Raw genomic sequence first — 18651 nt, 5'->3', positions numbered from 1 at the left:
GAGGCTTGAAGTGATGAACGAGTCGGAATGTCTGCACCCTTTTTGATGTGTCTGCTGACTTCGAGCACAGTCGTGGGCAGATCACCTGGTTGCTGTGGTTCAGATCTGTCAATTGGGCTTTGCAAATGTGCCAAGGGGGTTAACTCTGCGTATGAAAGTGCCTTCACATCCTCTGCTGAAAACCTTCTCAGTCCAGAGGACTGGCATACCATGCATTTGTATTTGTCATATTATTTCTGACTAGGTATCATCTGGGGTCACTAAATTCAGTCTCTCTCTCTCTCTCGCCCCTTAGCTGAAGCTTGAAGATCGCTCTGTGGTCCCTCGAGATGTGGTCAGACATATGAGCTCCAGCGTAAGTGCTTTTTTCTTCGTCCCTTTCTGATTGTGATACTGCTGCATGGATTTCCAAGACTTGCCAAATTGCCTGGATGGAACTGAGCAGTAATGCTTTGAGCACGTTCTATTTTTAGCGTGTTTGGTAGACCTAGCTGCATCCTTTGAAAATGAAATGCTGATAAGGCTGCCTCTCTACTGTTGCATATCTGCAAATGTCTCTGGAGCAAGCGAGCCTGATGATGTCAGGTAATGAGACAAGAAGCTTGTCTGTCCTGCCAGCCTTAGAGTTCTAAATCAATCCGTTCTGAGATACGGGGAGTGGGGGGCCTGCTGTCCCGCAGGAGGGGCTGGACTGGAGGCAGACCACGTTACCGCTGCGTGCCTTTGGCTGTGCTGCGGTAGAGAATTTGGAGGAGCTATTTTCAGGGAGACCTCTCAATCTGCAGTGAGCACCATCTTGTCCGATTTCTCCCAGAAATGCAGCAGATCCCAGTGCTGATGAAGCATCTGACGCAGCTAGGTCAACAGAAAGCAAGCTGGTTCTTCAGCAGCAGCCTGTAATCGTTACCTTTACTCTTTCTGGATGGTATTTTAAGTCCTAGTCGTTCTGTTCTCGTTGTGCAGCGTTTGTGCTCATCAGAGACGCGCGGGTGTGGGTTTTGTGTAGGAAATGCTGGGAGCGTTGTTCGGTATTGATGATCAGATGAGCTGTGGTCTCTTTGGGGGTGCAGCTAGGCTGGCAGGTCCCTGCTGCCGCTCGCAGTGCCCCGGAGCCCGGAGCCATGTGGCCTGCCAGGTGCACGCCGCGCTCTGCTCCTGCCGCGCTTCCAGCGGCGCGGCGGCCGAGGCCGGGCTGGCGCGGGCAGCTGGCCGCTGCGGCTGCCCCTCGTGGTGCGGGCGTGGGCAGGGCCCTTGGCACACCTGGGTGTGCGGCATCTTTGTATAAAACCCTTCTTGTCAGCTAAAGCAAAGAGTAAGCCCCCACCGCTTTTTCACAGAATGTGCCGAAGGGAAGGGGGGGAAAACTTGAAGGGTAATTTGAAAAATGCTGAAACGGAAGATTTCCTTCAGAAATCTAATTGTTGTTTGAAATGGAAATTTGGAGTCAATATACCTTACTAAAACTGCAGCTTTAGGAGAGCACTTCAGTCAAAACCAATGAACAGATAGCAAATTGAAGTATCGACTGTTGACGCCGTTGTGCCTGGCGCGGCTGGACTCTGCGGTGCATCCTGCTCGCTCGGAGCAGTGTTCCGAGTCCTGCCTCTCGGCGGTTTGTTCTCCAGTGCTGCTTACAGTCATCTTAAGCTTCTCCTCTTGGCAAACGTGGATGTGCTGCTCTGGTTTGCAGTTTCCACACTCATCTGTGCAGAAATGGGCTTCTCTGGCTCGCTGCACGCGTGTCGCTGGATGCCTGGCCCAGCGGCTGTTTCGCGCGCTGCGTGGTTGTCTGTCTGCGTGTTTAGGCCTGGCTTTTGCTTGGCCGTTTGTACTAGCAGCCTGTAATGTCATTTTTTTAAACCGGTGGAATCGTGAAGGTGTAACTCAAGTTTGTCTCTGTATTCAAAAGCTTAGCAAATCTGAAGATGACTTACACTTCACCTTACCCTCAAGTGTGTTTTAAATGTCAGTGGTAAATGAAACAACCCATTCTATCCCAAAGAAAACCTTCACTTGTTAATCAGATAAATTCCAAAAATTACTAGAGTGTTTAAAATAGAAAGGCTGCAGGTGTCAGCCTGCCAGGTTCAGGGCGTGGGATGGTTGGCCCACACCAGCTGGCCTGGCAGATGCGCAGTGTGGGACTCCCTCTGCATCCACCACGCTCTCTGAGGGCTGGTTTTTAACCTTGGGCAGGAAGGACCTGAAATCCTCTGTTCCTCAAGAGAAGAGAGCTGATGCAAATCCGTGTGGTGAAAGACTGCTTCAGGGGGTAGTGCATGAAACGGGGTGGTTTTCTCTGGATGCAACTGGGCCTGAAAGTCTAATCCAGTGGGGTGAGAAGTGGTAACGGTGGCAGAGTTCAGTTTTGCAGGTGATGCGCTGCTTTGGGGGAAGCTGAGAAGGAAGTCTGTGGCCTCAGACACCTGGGTTTTGTTGCTTCAGGGCGTGCTGGGCTATATTGTCCCTTCTAAATAAAGGAATGAGAGGGTGGCACAAAGATCCCCTTATTAGGAGAGAGAATGTTGAGGGACAGGGTGGAAGACATGGGACTGCAGCCTGCGCTCGCCAAGCTGCTTTTCTCTCCGACAGGAGTGTGCTGGTCTGCATTAAAGCCTTGTCTCTGGTGGAGAAGGAAGAGTTGCTTCTCCATCCATCCACTGCTTAAGTGCTCAGTGTCTCCGGTGTGTGCACGCCGTCAGGGTACCAGCAGAAGCGGGAGGACAGAGTGGGCTTAATTCTGACGTGAGTGGGGCCTGAGCTCATCAACTCTTGTCCTGAGGATCAGTCGCTTCCCCTGTCCAGTTCTGCTGTTGGGGTTGGTGGAAATTGAGTTTTGTAACAGAACTGTGAAATGTCAGCTCGCTTCATTGGGCCCCCCCTTTAATGGGAGAGTCTAGTGAAGAGGAGGGGACGGTTGTGTTTGAGCAGGCTGCTGGGGAGCTGTGTGCTGGCTGTGGACCTGCCCTGGAAGGCAGGAGGCAAGCTGGTGGCTTCTGCCTCTGGGACTGCGCTGCTGTGATCTCAGCGTGATTCAGCAGAACCCCGCAGCCTGCAAACCTGCCTCCCCTGGCAAGGGCTGCTGCTCTGTGTGACAGCGAAGCAGTGAGCGCACCCTCACCAACGGTTCAGTGGCAGGTGAGGGAGAAGAGCTGTGACTCAAAGCCCTGCAGCTTCTGAGGCTGCTCCCAGCACTGATCTCCGCTTGCTTCGCCACAGGCGGGGCTCGCTGCTTGCCTGAGGATTTTGCAGTTGGAAGGAGAAGCAAACTGAGCGAAACCCCGCACTCGTAGCCGTGACTGACAGCACCCCGCTGCGCTGGACGTGAGGCGGGCTCGTGGGTCAGCGCAGGCGCCTTCTCCGTGGGGAAGCTGTCCCTTGGAGCATGGGCAGAGGGCATCGGGGTGTGTCAGTCGTCCCAGTCCTGGTTTTATTACTTGTTATTCTTTCCCCATCAGTGAAAGAGGGTGTTTAGGCCCAGAGACAGCATGATGCACAGAAACCGCAGGTGTCGGGTTGTATAATGTCTCAGAGCTGCTGTCGTGTTGGCTGCTGATAAAGGAAAAATTAATTCTGGAGCGCTCAGTGCAGGGCGAGGGATTTGTTTCTTGAGGGTTTGTTGGTTCTGACGACTGAGCAGTCTGAAACACAGGGCCTGAACTGCAAAGCACGGGCAGAGGGTGGACTGGGCGTTCTTAACTTAGCTTAATCTGGAGGAAAAGCAGGGTAGGTGGTTGCGCTCTGGCCTTCAGAAGCTGTGGGTTTCAGCTGAGCGGGTGCCGCTTCCGAGCAGGCTTTGGTGGCCCTGCAGCTCGGATCGGGACGCAGCCGCTGCTGGGAATGCGGTGCGGTTCTGGCAGACCCTTCCGGAGCAGAGCTGTGGTGCGGCGCTGGCGTCTTCCCTGGAGGCTGCAAGCTGCGCGAGGCTCAGCTGCCGTCTGTCGTGACGGAGCTGTCGCTGGGAAAGGCTCCCTGTGCTTCCCGGCTGCCGTGGAAAGAAACGGGAGCGCTTGTGTGGAGGGAGCAAGCCCTCCTGGCCAGGCTGGCACAGCTATGCCCAGCCGTGCCGGGGCAGGACCCGCTCTCCTCGTCGCCCATTGCTTGGAGCCGGGGCTGCGGAGCGCAGGGTTTGTGTGAGGCGAGGAAGAGGATTTGCTGCGGGCAGGCGGAACGCGAGCCAGCCAGGCGGGCTGAGCAGCCTGTCCAGGACTTACCCGGAGCCCGGGTGTCTGCAGGGCATCTGGGCTCTAACTACCCGTCCTCGAGATGGGATGGGATGAGTTGAGCACAGGCAAACTGCTGAGCTCCCAAAAGGGCTGCCCAGGGCTCTGAGTGAAAGCCTTGAATAAATATTTAACATGGTTGAAAGAGCAGCGTGTTTGTAAGTGGCCTGAGCAAACCAACCCACTCTCACGGGGTGTAACCCGCCCGAGTCCTGCTGGAACAGAGACCTTGACGTTGGAGGTGAGGACAGCTTCAGAAGCTGCTGATACCAGGACATTTGTCGTGCTGGCCTTCAGTCAGCTTTCATAATGGACTTGTGGTCTTTAATAAATCAGAGTATTGATTGTCCCAGCTGTCAGGAGGCCAGGGCAGCTGCCGCATTTGACAGTGTTTGGGTTAGCAGCCCTTCCTTGCAGGCCTCCGCCATATGTGAGAGCAACGTGCATGTTGTGTGCTCCCTGCCAAACTATCCCCAGAAGGCTCTTGACAGCATGCATTATTTTCTTGGGGGCAAAAAAGATTAAAACTTTGCTAAAAAGTGAGGGAGATAATGACAACCATCTCATAATTGGACCAACTGTAAATTATCTGGCTTGAAACCTTGAAATCTGATGAAAGGTGCCAGATTTTTTAGTATGGCAGTGAGTGGTAATGATTTTATAATGTCCTGCAAAATCAAGCTTTACATGAGAAGCCACAGATGGCTTTAAAGGTTTTCTGTTGTGTTCTGGGGTTGATGATTTACCTCTGCCTTTGCTGGCTGAGGGCGATACCTGCAGGACAGACCTATGGAGTTGCAGAGATCTCAGTGGGATAGACCAAGGAGCCAGGCAGACTTTAAAGCAAGTGAATGTTAATCAGCTGCCATAGTGTGGTCGTATTTGACCAGATGCAGGTGTCTCTGGGCTGCTGCATTAGCAGTCATTGCAAATTTTAACTGGGAAAACCATACAGGTTGTCTTAGAGTCATGTGAAATGCCCCTTCAGAACAAGGTCCTGAAGGGTAAGAGGGGGTTTTACTCTTGAGACTTGTCTCTGCACTTCCCATCTGTCCACAGACCGTGTATGTGTGTGTGCAGGACCTTTCCTAGGGGATCAACCCTTTTTCTCTTTTGTGTTTTCAGGACAGCCAGTGTGGGACTGTAATTGATGTCAACATAGAGTGCGCTGTGAAGCTGGTAGGAACCAACTGCATCCTCTACCCTGTCAACAGCAAAGACCTGCAACATATCTGGGTGAGAACACAGCCAAAAGGCATGCGGGAGCCCAGGCTTAGGGGCTTGGAGGGATGCTGCTGTGTTCCAAGTTAACACATGCAAGGGAGGCATCCATATTGTGCGGGATGCATCTGTGGTTTGGTTTTATTTTAAACTTGCTGAAAGCATCCTCCCTGAAAAAAAGATGATGCAGCATTGCCTCATCTCCATCTGTTCATGTTTCTGATCACATTGCTGAGACCAAATTGGCTTGGAGGGCTGGGTTGATGTTAAATTGTGTGAGAACTTCTGCACTGAGGTGGGCTGGTGTGCAGCCCCATGGCAGTGGCACACAGCTTCTGAGCTGCAGTACTGGTGGTGTTTAAACAGGCTGTAAAAATGCTGAGAGGAGTCAAGTGTCTTTCTATTGAGCTGGAACAGTCTGAAACACACCTGATTCTCCCTCTGGAGTGGGTGGGTGATTTTCAGAGACCAGGTGGGATAGGATTTTGTTATACTTTTTCCTCTGAGAAAAAGATAATTTGGGAGTGAAGAGCAGGAGTGTCACAATCCTCCTCAAGAAACGGCTTGTGGAAAGGCAGTGGGATACAGGCTTCCCTGCTTGGGATGAAATGTTAGGCTAAGTAATAAAAATTACTTGTTAATATGGCTGAAGGCGAGTGCAACTTAGCAAGTTTAAGATCCGAGGAAAAAAATCCCAGAAAGCTGGAGCTGTTTCACTGGAGAATCCAGGCTGTGTGCGGACGGTCAAGCAAACTCTTCAGTGTACACTTCTACACGTTTGCAGCGAGATCTGCCGTTGCTGTCATGAATCCCTTTGAGATTGCCATCTAGTCTGCGTAGTCTGAGGACTGATTTGATGGCTTGAAGTACAAGGGTTGATGTTTATAGGGCTTGTTCCCTGTTTTCTTCATAGCCGTTCATGTATGGTGACTACATAGCCTATGACTGCTGGCTGGGCAAGGTCTATGATTTGAAGAACCAAGTCATCCTCAAGCTTTCCAATGGAGCCAGGTACGTGTCTCTGTTGACGACTGTCCCCCTTGGATTCCATGATCCAGGTCTGTTTCGGGAGAGCTAGAAACAGGCTGAGCTGCTCATTCGCATACTGATAAGTCGTTGTGTTACCTTCAGATGTAAAGTAAGAATACATCTTTCTCTGAAAACAGCAAGATTCATTAGTCACCCTCTGGAAAAACTGTTGTTTGAGAGGTGACAATTTTTTTTTCAACCCTAGCAGGTCTCGGTCTTCCAGAGCTAAAGCATGGTGCTGTTTTAAGCTGCACTTCTCCCCGGGAAAAGTGGCTGTTTAAGATGGATTGCATATGCTAGACTCTTTCTCAGCAGGAGTGCATACCTTCACTGAGAGGCAGGGAGGGAGGATTCTTACCTTAAAAAAAAAAAAAAGTATATCTGTCTGTGAAAGTGTAGAAACCTGCGGGCTGGTGGTTTTCAACAAAGACAAAAAAGCAGCTCGAGACTGAACAGCATTGCTTTATTTTCACTGTTATTTGCAGCTGCATTAGGAATGGTTTTTCAACAGAGATGTAATCCAAAGTCGTATCTCTAGAGAGATTTAACCAGAAATATTGAAAGAAATATCTGGTTAACTTATTCTGTAGTTCTGCAAAGCAAGCAGAAGGATCTGAATTCTATTCCTTTTGCGTGTCGGATGGTTACTTGAGAACTAAAACCGTCGGAACTCATTATGTTCACTCTGCTGCTGTGGCCTGTCTTGTCCAACAAACTTTCTCATTGACAAGGAACGAAGGAACCAGTGGAGGGCCAAGACTCTTACGGGCCTGGCAGCTGGGGGATAACCCATCTGTCTTGTAAATTGAGTGGTGACACTGATGTTCAGGGGGGAAAAAAAGATGACAAACCCACAGCCCTGCAGCCAGCTCTGAGTCTGAGCAGTGAGTAACGCGAGAGCTGTGACGGATGACTGGTGGATGCGTCTGTGACTCTGGTGGTTTTAGCGTTTGGTTAACCCAGACTGAAAGGCTCTTACACATATGTTAAACTGGGAGTGAAAAATAGCTGCGCTTCTCTGTCTGTATCGCCTGCAGTTACTGGTGCAATTTAAAACCTTGGTTTCTGTTACCAGCTCATGCACAGCTATGTAAAATGAGGTAACTGTTTTCAAAATCTCTTCCTAATTAATCATTTGAGATCTCACCAGAACTCAGTCGGAAAATGAAGCTACTACTGAAGCGAGTTATACCCAGATTGCCTTTAGGTTCCAGTGTCTATGTGAATAACAAATGGGACTTAGCAGCAGACAAATCTTGTCCAGCACCCTGCATATTACTTCATTTTTTTTATTATTTTTTTTTTCGCATGCTGAAGGGAGCCTTTAAATACCAGGCAATGCTTTTATAGCTCATCTACAACCAGCTTTGCTGTGGACGACGAAGGTTCGGCGATGCAGCGCTGGGCATGCAGACGGACCTGCTCAGGCAGCGTCGATTGCTCTGCTGCTGTTTGCTGGGGAAACGGGTGGCTCTGGGACCGCGACCCTCTCTCTTGTCTGTTTTCCAGATGCTCTATGAGCACAGAGGATGGATCCAAGCTGTATGACGTTTGCCCTCATGTCAGTGACTCGGTGAGCTTCTGGCTCTCCTGAGAGCCGTTTTGATCAACTTCATCTTACAAGCTTCTTGTGCTGGAGGGAGGGGGAAGGCAAAACCATAGGCACTTCTTAATCCTAAAAACTGAACGATGCATCACAGCTGAAAAACACTTCACTAGATCTGTTAGTAAGTGTGACAGGATGTAGCTTAAAGGTAGTGTTAGTACTGAACAGGTTCTGAGGAGCTGCTACAATTAGTATAGCCAGCTGGTTTCGCTGCACACAGCTTGCACAACACGCAGTCGGGTGGCTGGTGTCAAGGTGGTTCTCTGCTCATTGTGTCTGTACATGCTCGAAAAGGCTCTTACTCCACTGAATGCTTTCAGAGTCGTTCCCCTTCTGGAAAAGGACATGTTGTTTAAAAGGTGTTTGCTAGAAGCACGTTTCCAGATCCTGTAAAACACTGTCTCTCTTGCTATTGTGATCCATCCCGTTCTCTGAATGGAGGCCTGCCACGCCATACTGGCATTTTCCAGATCACGTGGTGGGGAAGGTTCTGCTAGCTTTTGGGTAGAACACTGAGGTTCTCTATTAGAGGCTGATGACAGCTTGCTTGTTCTTCCAAACAGCATCAGCAGGGCCTGGCTGCCCTCCTGGCAGCAGGACTGGGAGTTGATGGAGAATGGCGTATAATTCTTAGGAACTAGCAATGCAGTCAGCCCTTATGCTTCCCAGCCTTCAAAGCAAGCTCCCTTTGATCTAAAACTGCACTTCTGTTAAAATTTGATGCCTGTTTCTTGAAGAGTAAATGGAATATCAGTTTAATAGGATGTGCTGCTGTGTTGTTTTTCTTCTGTACAGAAAAGGTGTGGTCTGTTGCTGCATATCCTCCAGTATCTTAGTCTCTGCTACTTTGGGTTGTGCAGCAGGTTTTCCACTTGTTAAATGGATGCTGTAGCAGCATCCAGCTTCTGGATACCCAGTTTTGAGATACCTTGTTTTGAGTCTGACTGCCTTTAAAGTGTACCTAATCCTCTGGAGGCTTGCGGTTTGGTCTGAAACGGGAGCTGTCTCCAGTGTTACTCAGAATTGCTGCATGTTAGATATTTACCTGGCTTAGATCTTGTCACACTGCTCTTATCCTTTCTGACGAATTACAAGACTCAATACAGTTTTGTGCTTAGCATTTTAGCTACCCTAAACTTCTCTGTCCGCCCCCACATTCTGAAGCTTTGACTCATCAAGCTGCTCGAAATAGGAGTAGGAAAGAACTCTGGGACAGAAATTGTTGTGTTTGCTATCCTGTTTTGTTTTCAAATAACTGTCATGTTAACTAATCCAATTAAGACATGAGTAATAATGACAAACTTAATTTGACTAGTAGAGGAGTGAAGGCAAGCATCCTCTGGCTTTGGAAGCTGTAGGTGCTTGAATTAGGGCATGGAAAAGAGAATCACAGAATGGCAGAGGTTGGGAGGGCCCTCTGTGGGTCACCCAGCCCAACCCCCTGCCCAAGCAGGGTCACCCAGAGCAGGCTGCACAGCACCGCGGCCAGGCGGGGCTGGAATATCTCCAGAGAAGGAGACTCCACAGCCTCCCTGGGCAGCCTGGGCCAGGGCTCCGGCACCCTCAGAGGGAAGAAGTTCTTCCTCGGGTTCAGCTGGAGCTTCCTCTGCTTCAGTTTGTGCCCGTTGCCCCTTGTCCTGGCGCTGGGCACCACTGGAAAGAGTCTGGCCCCGTCCTCCTGACCCCCACCCTGCAGATAATTAGAGGCATTTATAAGGTCCCCTCTCAGCCTTCTCTTCTCCAGGCTGAACAAGCCCAGCTCCCTCAGCCTCTCCTCGTAGCAGAGATGTTCCAGTCCCCTCCTCATCCTCGCAGCCCTCCGCTGGACTCTCTCCAGTAGCTCCTCATCTTTCTTGAAGTGGGGAGCCCAGCACTGGACCCAGCACTGCAGATGGGGCCTTCCCAGGGCAGAGCAGAGGGGCAGGAGAACCTCCCTCGCCCTGCTGCCCACACTCCTCCTCATGCACCCCAGGATCCCGTTGGCCTTCTTGGCACCCAGGGCACGCTGCTGGCTCATGGTCACCCTGTCGTCCCCCAGCACTCCCAGTCCCTCTCCGCAAAGCTGCTCTGCAGCAGGTCCACCCCAGCCTGTACTGGTGCCTGGGGTTGTTCCTCCCCAGGTGCAGGACCCTGCCCTTGCCCGTGTTGAACTTGCCCAGGACTCAGCCTACCTTGGCTCCCTTGTAACTGAGAACACTTGTGCAGAACTCCATGTCTCTTGTTTCCTCCAAGTGCCTTCGCTTCCCCCCCTCGGAGTCGCAGGCTGGTGTGGATGTGTGGCGGAGCAGCTTGCTGTAGGAACTGTTGGGCTGACTTAGGAGAGGAGTGAGCTTTAGGAGATGGGCAACTTGCAGACTTTTCCTTTATGGTTAAGTAAGATCACGAATGAGAAGAGAAATGCTGAAATCTGAAGATTTAAGAGTGAGAGTCTTTTATGCTGGTTTTTTCCCTTCCGTTTTCCCCACAGGGTCTCTTCTTTGATGATTCGTACGGCTTTTATCCTGGGCAAGTCCTCATCGGGCCTTCGAAAGTTTTCTCCAGCGTGCAGTGGCTCTCGGGTGTGAAGCCTGTTCTGAGCACAAAGAGCAAGTTCAGAGTGGTGGTGGAAGAGGTAAGGGCTGACCGGCTGACACCTTCTGCACAGCGCTGTCCCTGGCTGGGCTCTCGGAGCAGTCAGCTTGCCGTGGTGACCTCCCAAGAGCAGATGCACTGTGGCCCTGTGCTTCTGAGGTGACAAGTTTCTCACTGTGGACTGACAGGACTTTGGAGTGCGGTTTAGCTTTTCCTCCCAAGGGTCCCTGCCAGCACCCTGTAAGGTGACCGGGTGCCAATACACGTAGAGGCCAGTACTGCTGATCACTAGGGCAGCAGAAGCACCTCTTCTACTGAAACTTAATGCTGCGTGGTATCCAGAAAGGGAGAAACGTTGCTGATCCTTTGTTGGAAGAGGGAGCAGCTCGCAGTCCGTTAGCATGTCTCTGCTGATTCGTATGTACTGTAGCTTCCTTACCAAGCCAGATACCATTGTTCTTTAAGTTAAAAACTGTAGAAGCTCTTGGTGTTGCCAAGAGCCATGCTGTGGGAGCACTGGGTCCTGGATGTGGTGAAACTGCGCTTGACCTCTTAAATGATAAAAGCAGGACTGCCACTTCCCTGTGTGTAAATGTTCAGATCCTAGACACTGGTCTAGGAGAGCCTCTGAAAAATTAAATTGCTTTCTCTGTTTACATTGCAGGTGCAAGTGGTAGAACTAAAGGTTACTTGGATCACTAAAAGCTTCTGTCCTGGAGGTACTGACAGTGTGAGCCCTCCTCCCTCCATAATCAGCCAGGAGAAGCTGTCCAGGTGAGATTAGTTGAAAGCCCCTCGTCACTCCCAGCACCCAGGGCCCCCACAGACAGTGGGTGCCATGCCTACCGACTGGTGAGGCACAATGCTGCTGTTTCCAGTGGGTTTTTCACTTTGTATGCCTGTATATTATAGAACTTCAAAAATGTGGGAGAGTAGCTTCCAAATTAGTTCAGCAGACACTTGAGTTACCAGTACAGGGGCTAGCATCCTGCCAGTCCTCTCCAGGTATGCTCCAGCTGACAAGTGCATGGAGGAGAGCAGTGTCTGGCAGCAGCTCACTCTGCCCGTGTCCTTCCACTCGCGTTTGGAGCAGGCTGCGTGTGTGGTGGGCAGCTGAGACATCCTGCTCTGGGCCTGGGCGGGTGCGGAGGGAGCGGCTGGTGCCTGCTGCATGGCCTGGGCAAAGTTCAGGGAGAGAAGTCAATGAGCAATAGCACAATGCAGCGTAGTTCCTGCCAGGAGCTCCTAAGGGAGCTGGAGAGGAGCTCTGGGATGACAGCAAAGAACCAGGGCCAGCTTCAGATGTCTTTTGGCAGCTGTCTCTGGGAGGGGGAGGAGTGACCAATGTCCTACCCAAACTCTTTTATCCTGCCCAGTCCCTGGTGAGGTTTCCCACTCCTCCTGTAGAATTGTGTGCCTGGAAAGGATTTGGTGTGGTGTTGGCTTCTGCCACCCCAGAAGTGCTGCTGGCGTCAGGTGGTGCCGGCCTTGTGAAGGCGCCCGTCGCTGCTGGGCTCTGTTCCTGCTTTTGCCCTTTGCTCATGGCTGTCCTCCCGTCCTACCAGAGTAAAGCGTCTGGGGTGCTTTGACCATGCCCAAAGGCAGCTTGGGGAGAGGTGCCTCTATGTGTTCCCGGACAAGGTGGAACCTGCGAAAATCACCTGTGAATGCCCTGAGAGGAACTGTGTCCTCGGTGAAGGATCGGTTGCCAAAAAGGTGAGCTGGGGGTTGAGGGAGGGACTGACTTCTCTAAGCATTTCTGGTCGCTGTGGCTTTTAAGGCAGGAATCTTCCTGGTAGTCATGTGGTCTGAAATGTGATTCCTGAGGCAGTGGTTGTGAAGAGTAATGGCTTGTTGTTGCCAGCAGCGAAGTCACCTTGTACAGCAGCCTGGCTGCGCTGGGTGAAGCATGCAGCTAATGCCACAAGGGAACATGGACAGGACATTGAACACAGAGGTGTCACCTTGCAGGGGTCAGGCTGTGCTGGAGCTGGTGTGCCGTGACAGCCAGGGCTGTCAGACACACGTCGTTCTCATTAGCACAACCTCAGGTCCTTAGGGAGCTGAACTGTTCAGTTAAACCCTTGCTGCAGTCAGACAAGGAAGAAGTCCTTGCTTCCCAGGCCGGATGAGTCATGCTATGGCTTCCACGCGCTGGCTGTAGAGCAGCGGTGTTCCTAGAAGAACGGGATGTCCCCCGTGAGGATGGGGCCCTCCCTGCAGAGCAGTGTCTGTTACATAGCTCAGCGCGCACAGCCTCTTGTGACTTCCCGTAGCAAAAGGTTCAGAACACGCTTAAAATAGCCTTAAAGAGCAAAGCTGGCTTTCCTTGGAGTAGTCCAGCGCTGCTCAGGAGCTGGCTGGCGTTTGCTCCGGAGCAGAGCAGTGGTGAGATGCGGGTCTGCGGAGTCCTCTGGGGCAGGTGGGCTGCGCCGAGGCCCGGGGGTGCTGCTTCCCTCCGTGTACGACGCTAGCGGTTCCCAGGCTGGCTGGCGGCGGGCTGAGCGTACAGGGCTGTTGTCTGACCCAGGTCTGCTTCCTCTAGGTGAGGCGGCTGCTGAAGAAGCAGATAGTGAAGATCATGTCGTGCTCCCCAGAGTCTCAGGGTACCAGCGAAGCCCCTGACAAAGAGTCTGCTGCAGCTGCTGACCAGAAATCGGAAGAGCTGAAGCCTGGATCAAAGTGTGAGCTGGATGACTCGTCCAGCAGTGCACCAAGTCCTGGGGAGAGAAGGGAGGAGCAGCCGGAAGAAACGGGGAAGGAGAAGGGGGGAGCAGCAGAGCGGCAGCAGCAGCCTCCCTTTCTGCTGAAAGACGAAGGGTCGTCTGACTACCGCCTTCAGTCCATGGAGCAAGATGCTGATGATGAGGCAGCTGATGACACAGATGACACTAGCTCTGTCACCTCTTCTGCCAGCTCCACGGCCTCGTCGCAGAGTGGCAGCGGCACTGGCCGCAAGAAGAGCATCCCTCTTTCCATCAAAAACTTGAAGCGGAAGCACAAGAAGAAGAAGACCAAGGTTTCACGAGAATTTAAGCCAGGAGACAGGTGAGTTGGATTTCCAACCCCAGGTATACTTGCCAAAATCTCCCTTACCAAAATTCTCGGATGTAAACCACCTCCTCAGCTTGGGTGGAGGATGGTGATGTGCCTCGTGTTAGGGCACTGCTTGGTAATAACCAACAGCGATTATCTTGTGGTGACTGTGCTGTGGCCCGTGTGAAACCAGCTCGGTCTCAGCCCAGCTGCTGGTGAAACTGGGGCCACGTGACGTGACACTGATGCTGTGCCTTGAGGCACCGACAGAATATCTGTGCCGCACTAGACTGCGTGCAGAGGAGGAGGCAGGTGAATAAAGATCATACAGCTTGCACGTGACGCTCATCGGTGACCTGCTGGGCAGCTTCTGCCGAGCGGCCGCGGAGAGGCCACGCTGGCGCGAGCGGGCGACTCGTCCTCGTAGGGAGCTGTGCTGGCAGGGGTTCGTGCTGCAGAGGTCTCTGTTATCCTTGCCCTGCGCTGCAGAGGAATCTGCGACGTCTGCCAGCAGGATGGTTTTGCTTTCTGTTGGAATTTTTTTAATGGACAAAACGCACTCCTTGAGAGCCTTGGATGAATTGATTTCAGTAGGTTGGGGGAGGGAGAACTGCATGCATCTTCCGCTTCCAAATAAAACTGGATCTCAGCAGCTTTTGCCTTTGTCCTAACTTGAGAAAGTTTAAACTGTTTTCAGGGGATGCAGAGACATCTGACAGCTGGCTGGCCCGTCTTGCTGGCTGCCCTGGGCTGGTTAGTTCCCTACAGAGCCTGCATCACAAATTGGCCAGCGCAGGTGCGCGAGAACCCTCCAAGAAAAGTGACATTACCAGAATTCAAGGGATCACATCGTTTGAGAGTGCCAGGAAATTCATTCACATTTTGTTTGGGTAATTTAGCTTTGGCTGTATGCGAGGAGAGCTGTACCTTTAGTCCTTGTTGATTTTGGGGAAATAGGATTTGAAGGTCACAAACCTCAGCAGAGCAGTACTAGAGTGAAAGAAAAAAAAACGGGAGCACATGATAAGAGTTGCTGGGAACTGATTCTCGGTTCAGTTTTCACTTCTCAGCCCCTGCGCGTGCCTCTGCTTCACTGAAGGCTTCGCTAAGGAGGGCTTAGCTAGTAAACCCGGCAGCTTTCTGCACCGGCCAGGCAGTGGGGAGAAATCCCTGTGACAACACGGAGAGGTTCCTGTGTGGGATCGGGGCAGCTCCGCGCAAGGAAGCGCAGAGATGATCATGTCCCAGAGAATAAGAAATGCAGGTTTTTAAGTGCAGAACGTGAAGCCCCAGCTGATACTCCGAAGGGGCTGTGTGGGAGCTGGTCGCAGCTCGGTACGAGGGGTCTGTGCCGCCGGGATGTTCAGACGAAGCTGGGAGACTGTCGGTAGGTGTGCTGCCAAGCACTGCCCACAAGCGCGGGGCGGCTGGGCTGGGCGCAGTTGCTCCCCAGATCTGATGTCGGCTCACGGGCAGCTCTGACTGCAAGGGGGAACTCGGCGTGCGGCTTGCTGCAGCTCTCTGGGCAGCACGTAGACCTCTGGGTGGTTGTTCCGTAAGGACACACAGGGATTTTTACTGATGCCAAGTGGGGATTTTGTGAAGCAGCATAACCTGTGCTGCAGGCCGGACCGTGTCGTCTCCTTGGGTGGCCTGCCTTTCCACTCTCCCGTCCTCAGCTGCACGTGCCCCCACGTCCCTCAAGGAGCCATCTCTTGGCATGTCACCCCCCACGCTTGGCCTGTCGCAGATTTCCTTCTCTGATAATTTCTGCTGTTGAGTGCTGGCCCTGCTAGAAACTTCATATTATTTATCTGACATTCATAAAAACAGGGCTGGGGGAAAACAGATTTGCCTATTGTAGCTTCCTTATGGTTTGACTTGAAACCAACATAAATGCAGCACTCGTGTTAGGTCTGGAAGGCTTGGCCAGCAAAATAAAGACAAGATTTGAGATCTGCATGGGATTCAGTTTGTTCTGTGCTGTAGGAGAGATGAAAACGGTGGAGGGCTCGTCGGAAGAGTCTGTCCGGCCAGGCTGCAGCTCTGTTCCTCCTGCCCCTGAGTGACTTGCTGCTTCAAGCAACTCTGTCGGGCTGCGCAGCGGAGTGCCAGCATGTGGTGCATTGTTGCCTGTTTGGGTTTCATTTCTGAGCTGTAGAGGCACACATGGATGTGTTTGAACAGCTGGGAAGGAGGCTTTTCTCTTTTAAACAAAATCCTTTTGCTTTACCACATTCAGTGTGTTGCCTCGTTTGATTTTTCCTTTCCGGAAGGGCTGGGATGGATGCTGCTTTGTCTTTCCAGCCCCATGCTCTTCTAGTTTCAAAGACTGCTCAGCTGCCAGGCTAGAAGGTGCTTCTGTGGAGAAGATCTGAATTTTCAAAGTATTTGAAGCTCCTGTTCTGCCTCTGCCAGGGTAGAAAGTGGGTGCTGGTAGATGTTAATTTGCTCCACTAGGAATAAAAGTGAGCTCAGCATCAACTCCCTGGAAAGTAAACCCTCCTGCAGTATAGACGTGCAGCGATGTAACATCTGCAGCGACTGAGAACCTGTCAAAGCAAAGCCTGCTGCGTAGCTGCTTCTGCTGGGACCAGATGGGGTTTCCCACCTTGCTTCCCAGCCTGCTGAGACGTGTGCCTTTGTGCTGCTGAGGTCCACAGGATCACAGAATGTTGGGGGTTGGAAGGGACCTCTGTGGGTCATCTAGTCCAGCTCCCTGCCAAAGCAGGGTCCACCTCGATTCCTGACGCTGGCAGCATCATGTTCTGGTTGTGCTGGTGCACGTTCCCTCTGGTAACTTGTTGCCTTACTGTGTTCCTAGGGTTGCTGTAGAAGTGGTGACCACGATGACTTCGGCTGACGTGATGTGGCAGGATGGCACCGTGGAGACAAACATTCGCTCCAACGAGCTGATTCCAGTCCATCATCTGGACAACAACGAGTTCTGCCCTGGCGATTTTGTGGTGGACAAAAGAGGTATTGGGTGTCAAAACAATGCGCTCCTCGGGGAACAAACATGCTCTTAACTGCGAAGCTTTCTTCAGTCTGGGTCTCCTAATGCACACTGTAGCCCTTTCTACGGTAGATGTTAGAATTACTCACTTGAGGTAGGCACAAGGGCCTGACAAGGGACAGGCAGTGGCTCAGCTGACTGAACATGAATGTCAGCAGAGAACCAATATTCAAATACCCAAGATGAACTATGACAACAGGCAAGATGTGGAAGGAATAAACGCCAAGGAGCAAAGCTAGGATTCTCAGTGTTTCTGTAGAGTAGAGGTGGCCCACCTTGTCCTGAGAGTACGAATGGCTCTGAGCTCTCTCGCAGAATGGGGAGAGAAGGATCAGCTCACGTCAGGCTGCTTTCTCCGTCTGGTTTGTCTGTCATGACCCTTCATTTTGTCATGGAGGATTTTGGGATTCAGAGGTCGCATCCCTTCAGCAAACCAGCTGGCGACACTAGTGAGGGTCACGGTTACAAGTTCAAGGAGATTCACAGCTTTTGGATATGAAATATTGATGGCACACCATCTGGCTCTCGGCTCCTCTCCTTTTTCTAGCAGGGGTGGACCCTCAGCAGTGGGGAGCACAAGGTGTTGTCAAGTTGGGAAGAGGGAAAGCTAGCTTAGCAAAAAAAGGCGCTGTTTTGCGTGGCCATTTCTGAGGAGTAGTAGTCTGACTGGTCTTGTGGGTTAGACGTAGTTACTGGAAGCTAAAGTTCCCCATCAGCTCCGGCGCTGCCATTTCAGCTTGGCCTCTGGGAATCTGTACTCCTCTGTTAGTCAGACGTACTCTCCAAGCAGTCTGAGATGCCCACAGTTCCTTGCATCCCCCTGCTAAGGATGCCAGGAGGTGGATCCTTGTCAGCCAGATAAATCTGGGATGTCTGGATACCAGTGTGCTGGAGAACAGCCCAGGCCTGGAGAGGTGACCCAGGCCCAGCTGTGAGGCTGTTGGCTCGCCGATGCACGCACACACACGTGTATTCCTGCCTGCATCCTGCCTGCCTTCCGCCTTGCTCGTCCAGTCCGTTTTTCCAGAGGAGTGAAGCTGTTGGGGTGGCAGATTTCTCGATGCAGAGCTTGGCAGCTGGGACTGCTCTCGGGGAGCTCTTGGCCAGCCTGTCCAGAAACTCAGACAGTCTTGGTGCGGAGCTCACGTGGAGGGCAGAGTACTAAGGTGACAGCATGTTTTCTCTTGGTGGTAGAGCTCAAAAGTGGTCCCGAAGTGAATGTGTTCACGCAGTCCAATGCAACATAATTACCCTGCTTCGGCAGGGGGGTTGGACTAGATAACCCCCAGAGGTCCCTTCCAACCCCTACCATTCTGTGATTCTGTAATCTCCCTTTATCATCACTCCATGCTCTGTTAAAATGCAGCTCGTTAGCTGAGTACAATTTTGGCTGTGTAGGAAGAACTGTTTTTCCTCATGCCATTCACAGTTGGAAGGTTTCAGCCAGGAGAGCCTGGGAGCTGACAGCCTCAGGTGCTGTGCGAAGTCTGTGCTCCTCCACTGAACTTGTCTGTTCTCTTCCCTGCCATTGCGACCAAAAGCTCAGAGCTCACAGGACCCCGGGCTGTATGGAGTGGTGCAGTCTGGTGACCACATCGGCCGTACCTGTGTGGTGAAGTGGTTCAAGCTGAAATGCAGCGGAGATGATGTGGAGGTAAGTGGAGCAGCTAGTGCCTACTGGAACCAGCTAGGAGAGAGCAGCCACAAAATAGCACAAGCTTCACAGATAAACACAGATAAGCTTGAGTGTCAGCTCTGCAGCGGAGTTTGTCCTTGAGGATGGGAACAGCAATGTGATTTTGGGCCTGGGAGACTTTGCTGGAGGTGGTGTCGCTTCATATTTGTAGATGCCTGCAAGGCAGTGAAGACTTAGCAGAGGGTTTCCGTCCTATAGTCAATGTCAGGCTCTGGTATGGATGAAGATTTTTGCTGAAGTTGTCACAGTTGAC

General features: G+C 51.8%; 1 protein-coding gene across 1 annotated transcript in view; it reads left to right on the top strand.

The window, feature by feature from the left end:
- The window catches only part of UBE2O (ubiquitin conjugating enzyme E2 O), a 66609-nt gene that overhangs the window by 34125 nt on the left and 13833 nt on the right, over nucleotides 1-18651 (top strand). The window contains exons 2-11 of the mRNA XM_075440691.1: nucleotides 296-355; nucleotides 5349-5459; nucleotides 6358-6455; nucleotides 7983-8046; nucleotides 10547-10690; nucleotides 11315-11424; nucleotides 12216-12366; nucleotides 13196-13698; nucleotides 16511-16665; nucleotides 18244-18356. Of these exons, the coding sequence (XP_075296806.1) occupies nucleotides 296-355; nucleotides 5349-5459; nucleotides 6358-6455; nucleotides 7983-8046; nucleotides 10547-10690; nucleotides 11315-11424; nucleotides 12216-12366; nucleotides 13196-13698; nucleotides 16511-16665; nucleotides 18244-18356 (1509 nt within the window). The remainder of the gene's footprint in view (nucleotides 1-295; nucleotides 356-5348; nucleotides 5460-6357; nucleotides 6456-7982; nucleotides 8047-10546; nucleotides 10691-11314; nucleotides 11425-12215; nucleotides 12367-13195; nucleotides 13699-16510; nucleotides 16666-18243; nucleotides 18357-18651) is intronic.

The sequence above is a fragment of the Opisthocomus hoazin genome, chromosome 21 (assembly GCF_030867145.1).
Source record: "Opisthocomus hoazin isolate bOpiHoa1 chromosome 21, bOpiHoa1.hap1, whole genome shotgun sequence".
Taxonomy (NCBI): domain Eukaryota; kingdom Metazoa; phylum Chordata; class Aves; order Opisthocomiformes; family Opisthocomidae; genus Opisthocomus; species Opisthocomus hoazin.
The sequence above is the reverse complement of the archived record's forward strand: the minus strand, read 5'-3'. Positions and strand labels throughout refer to the sequence as shown.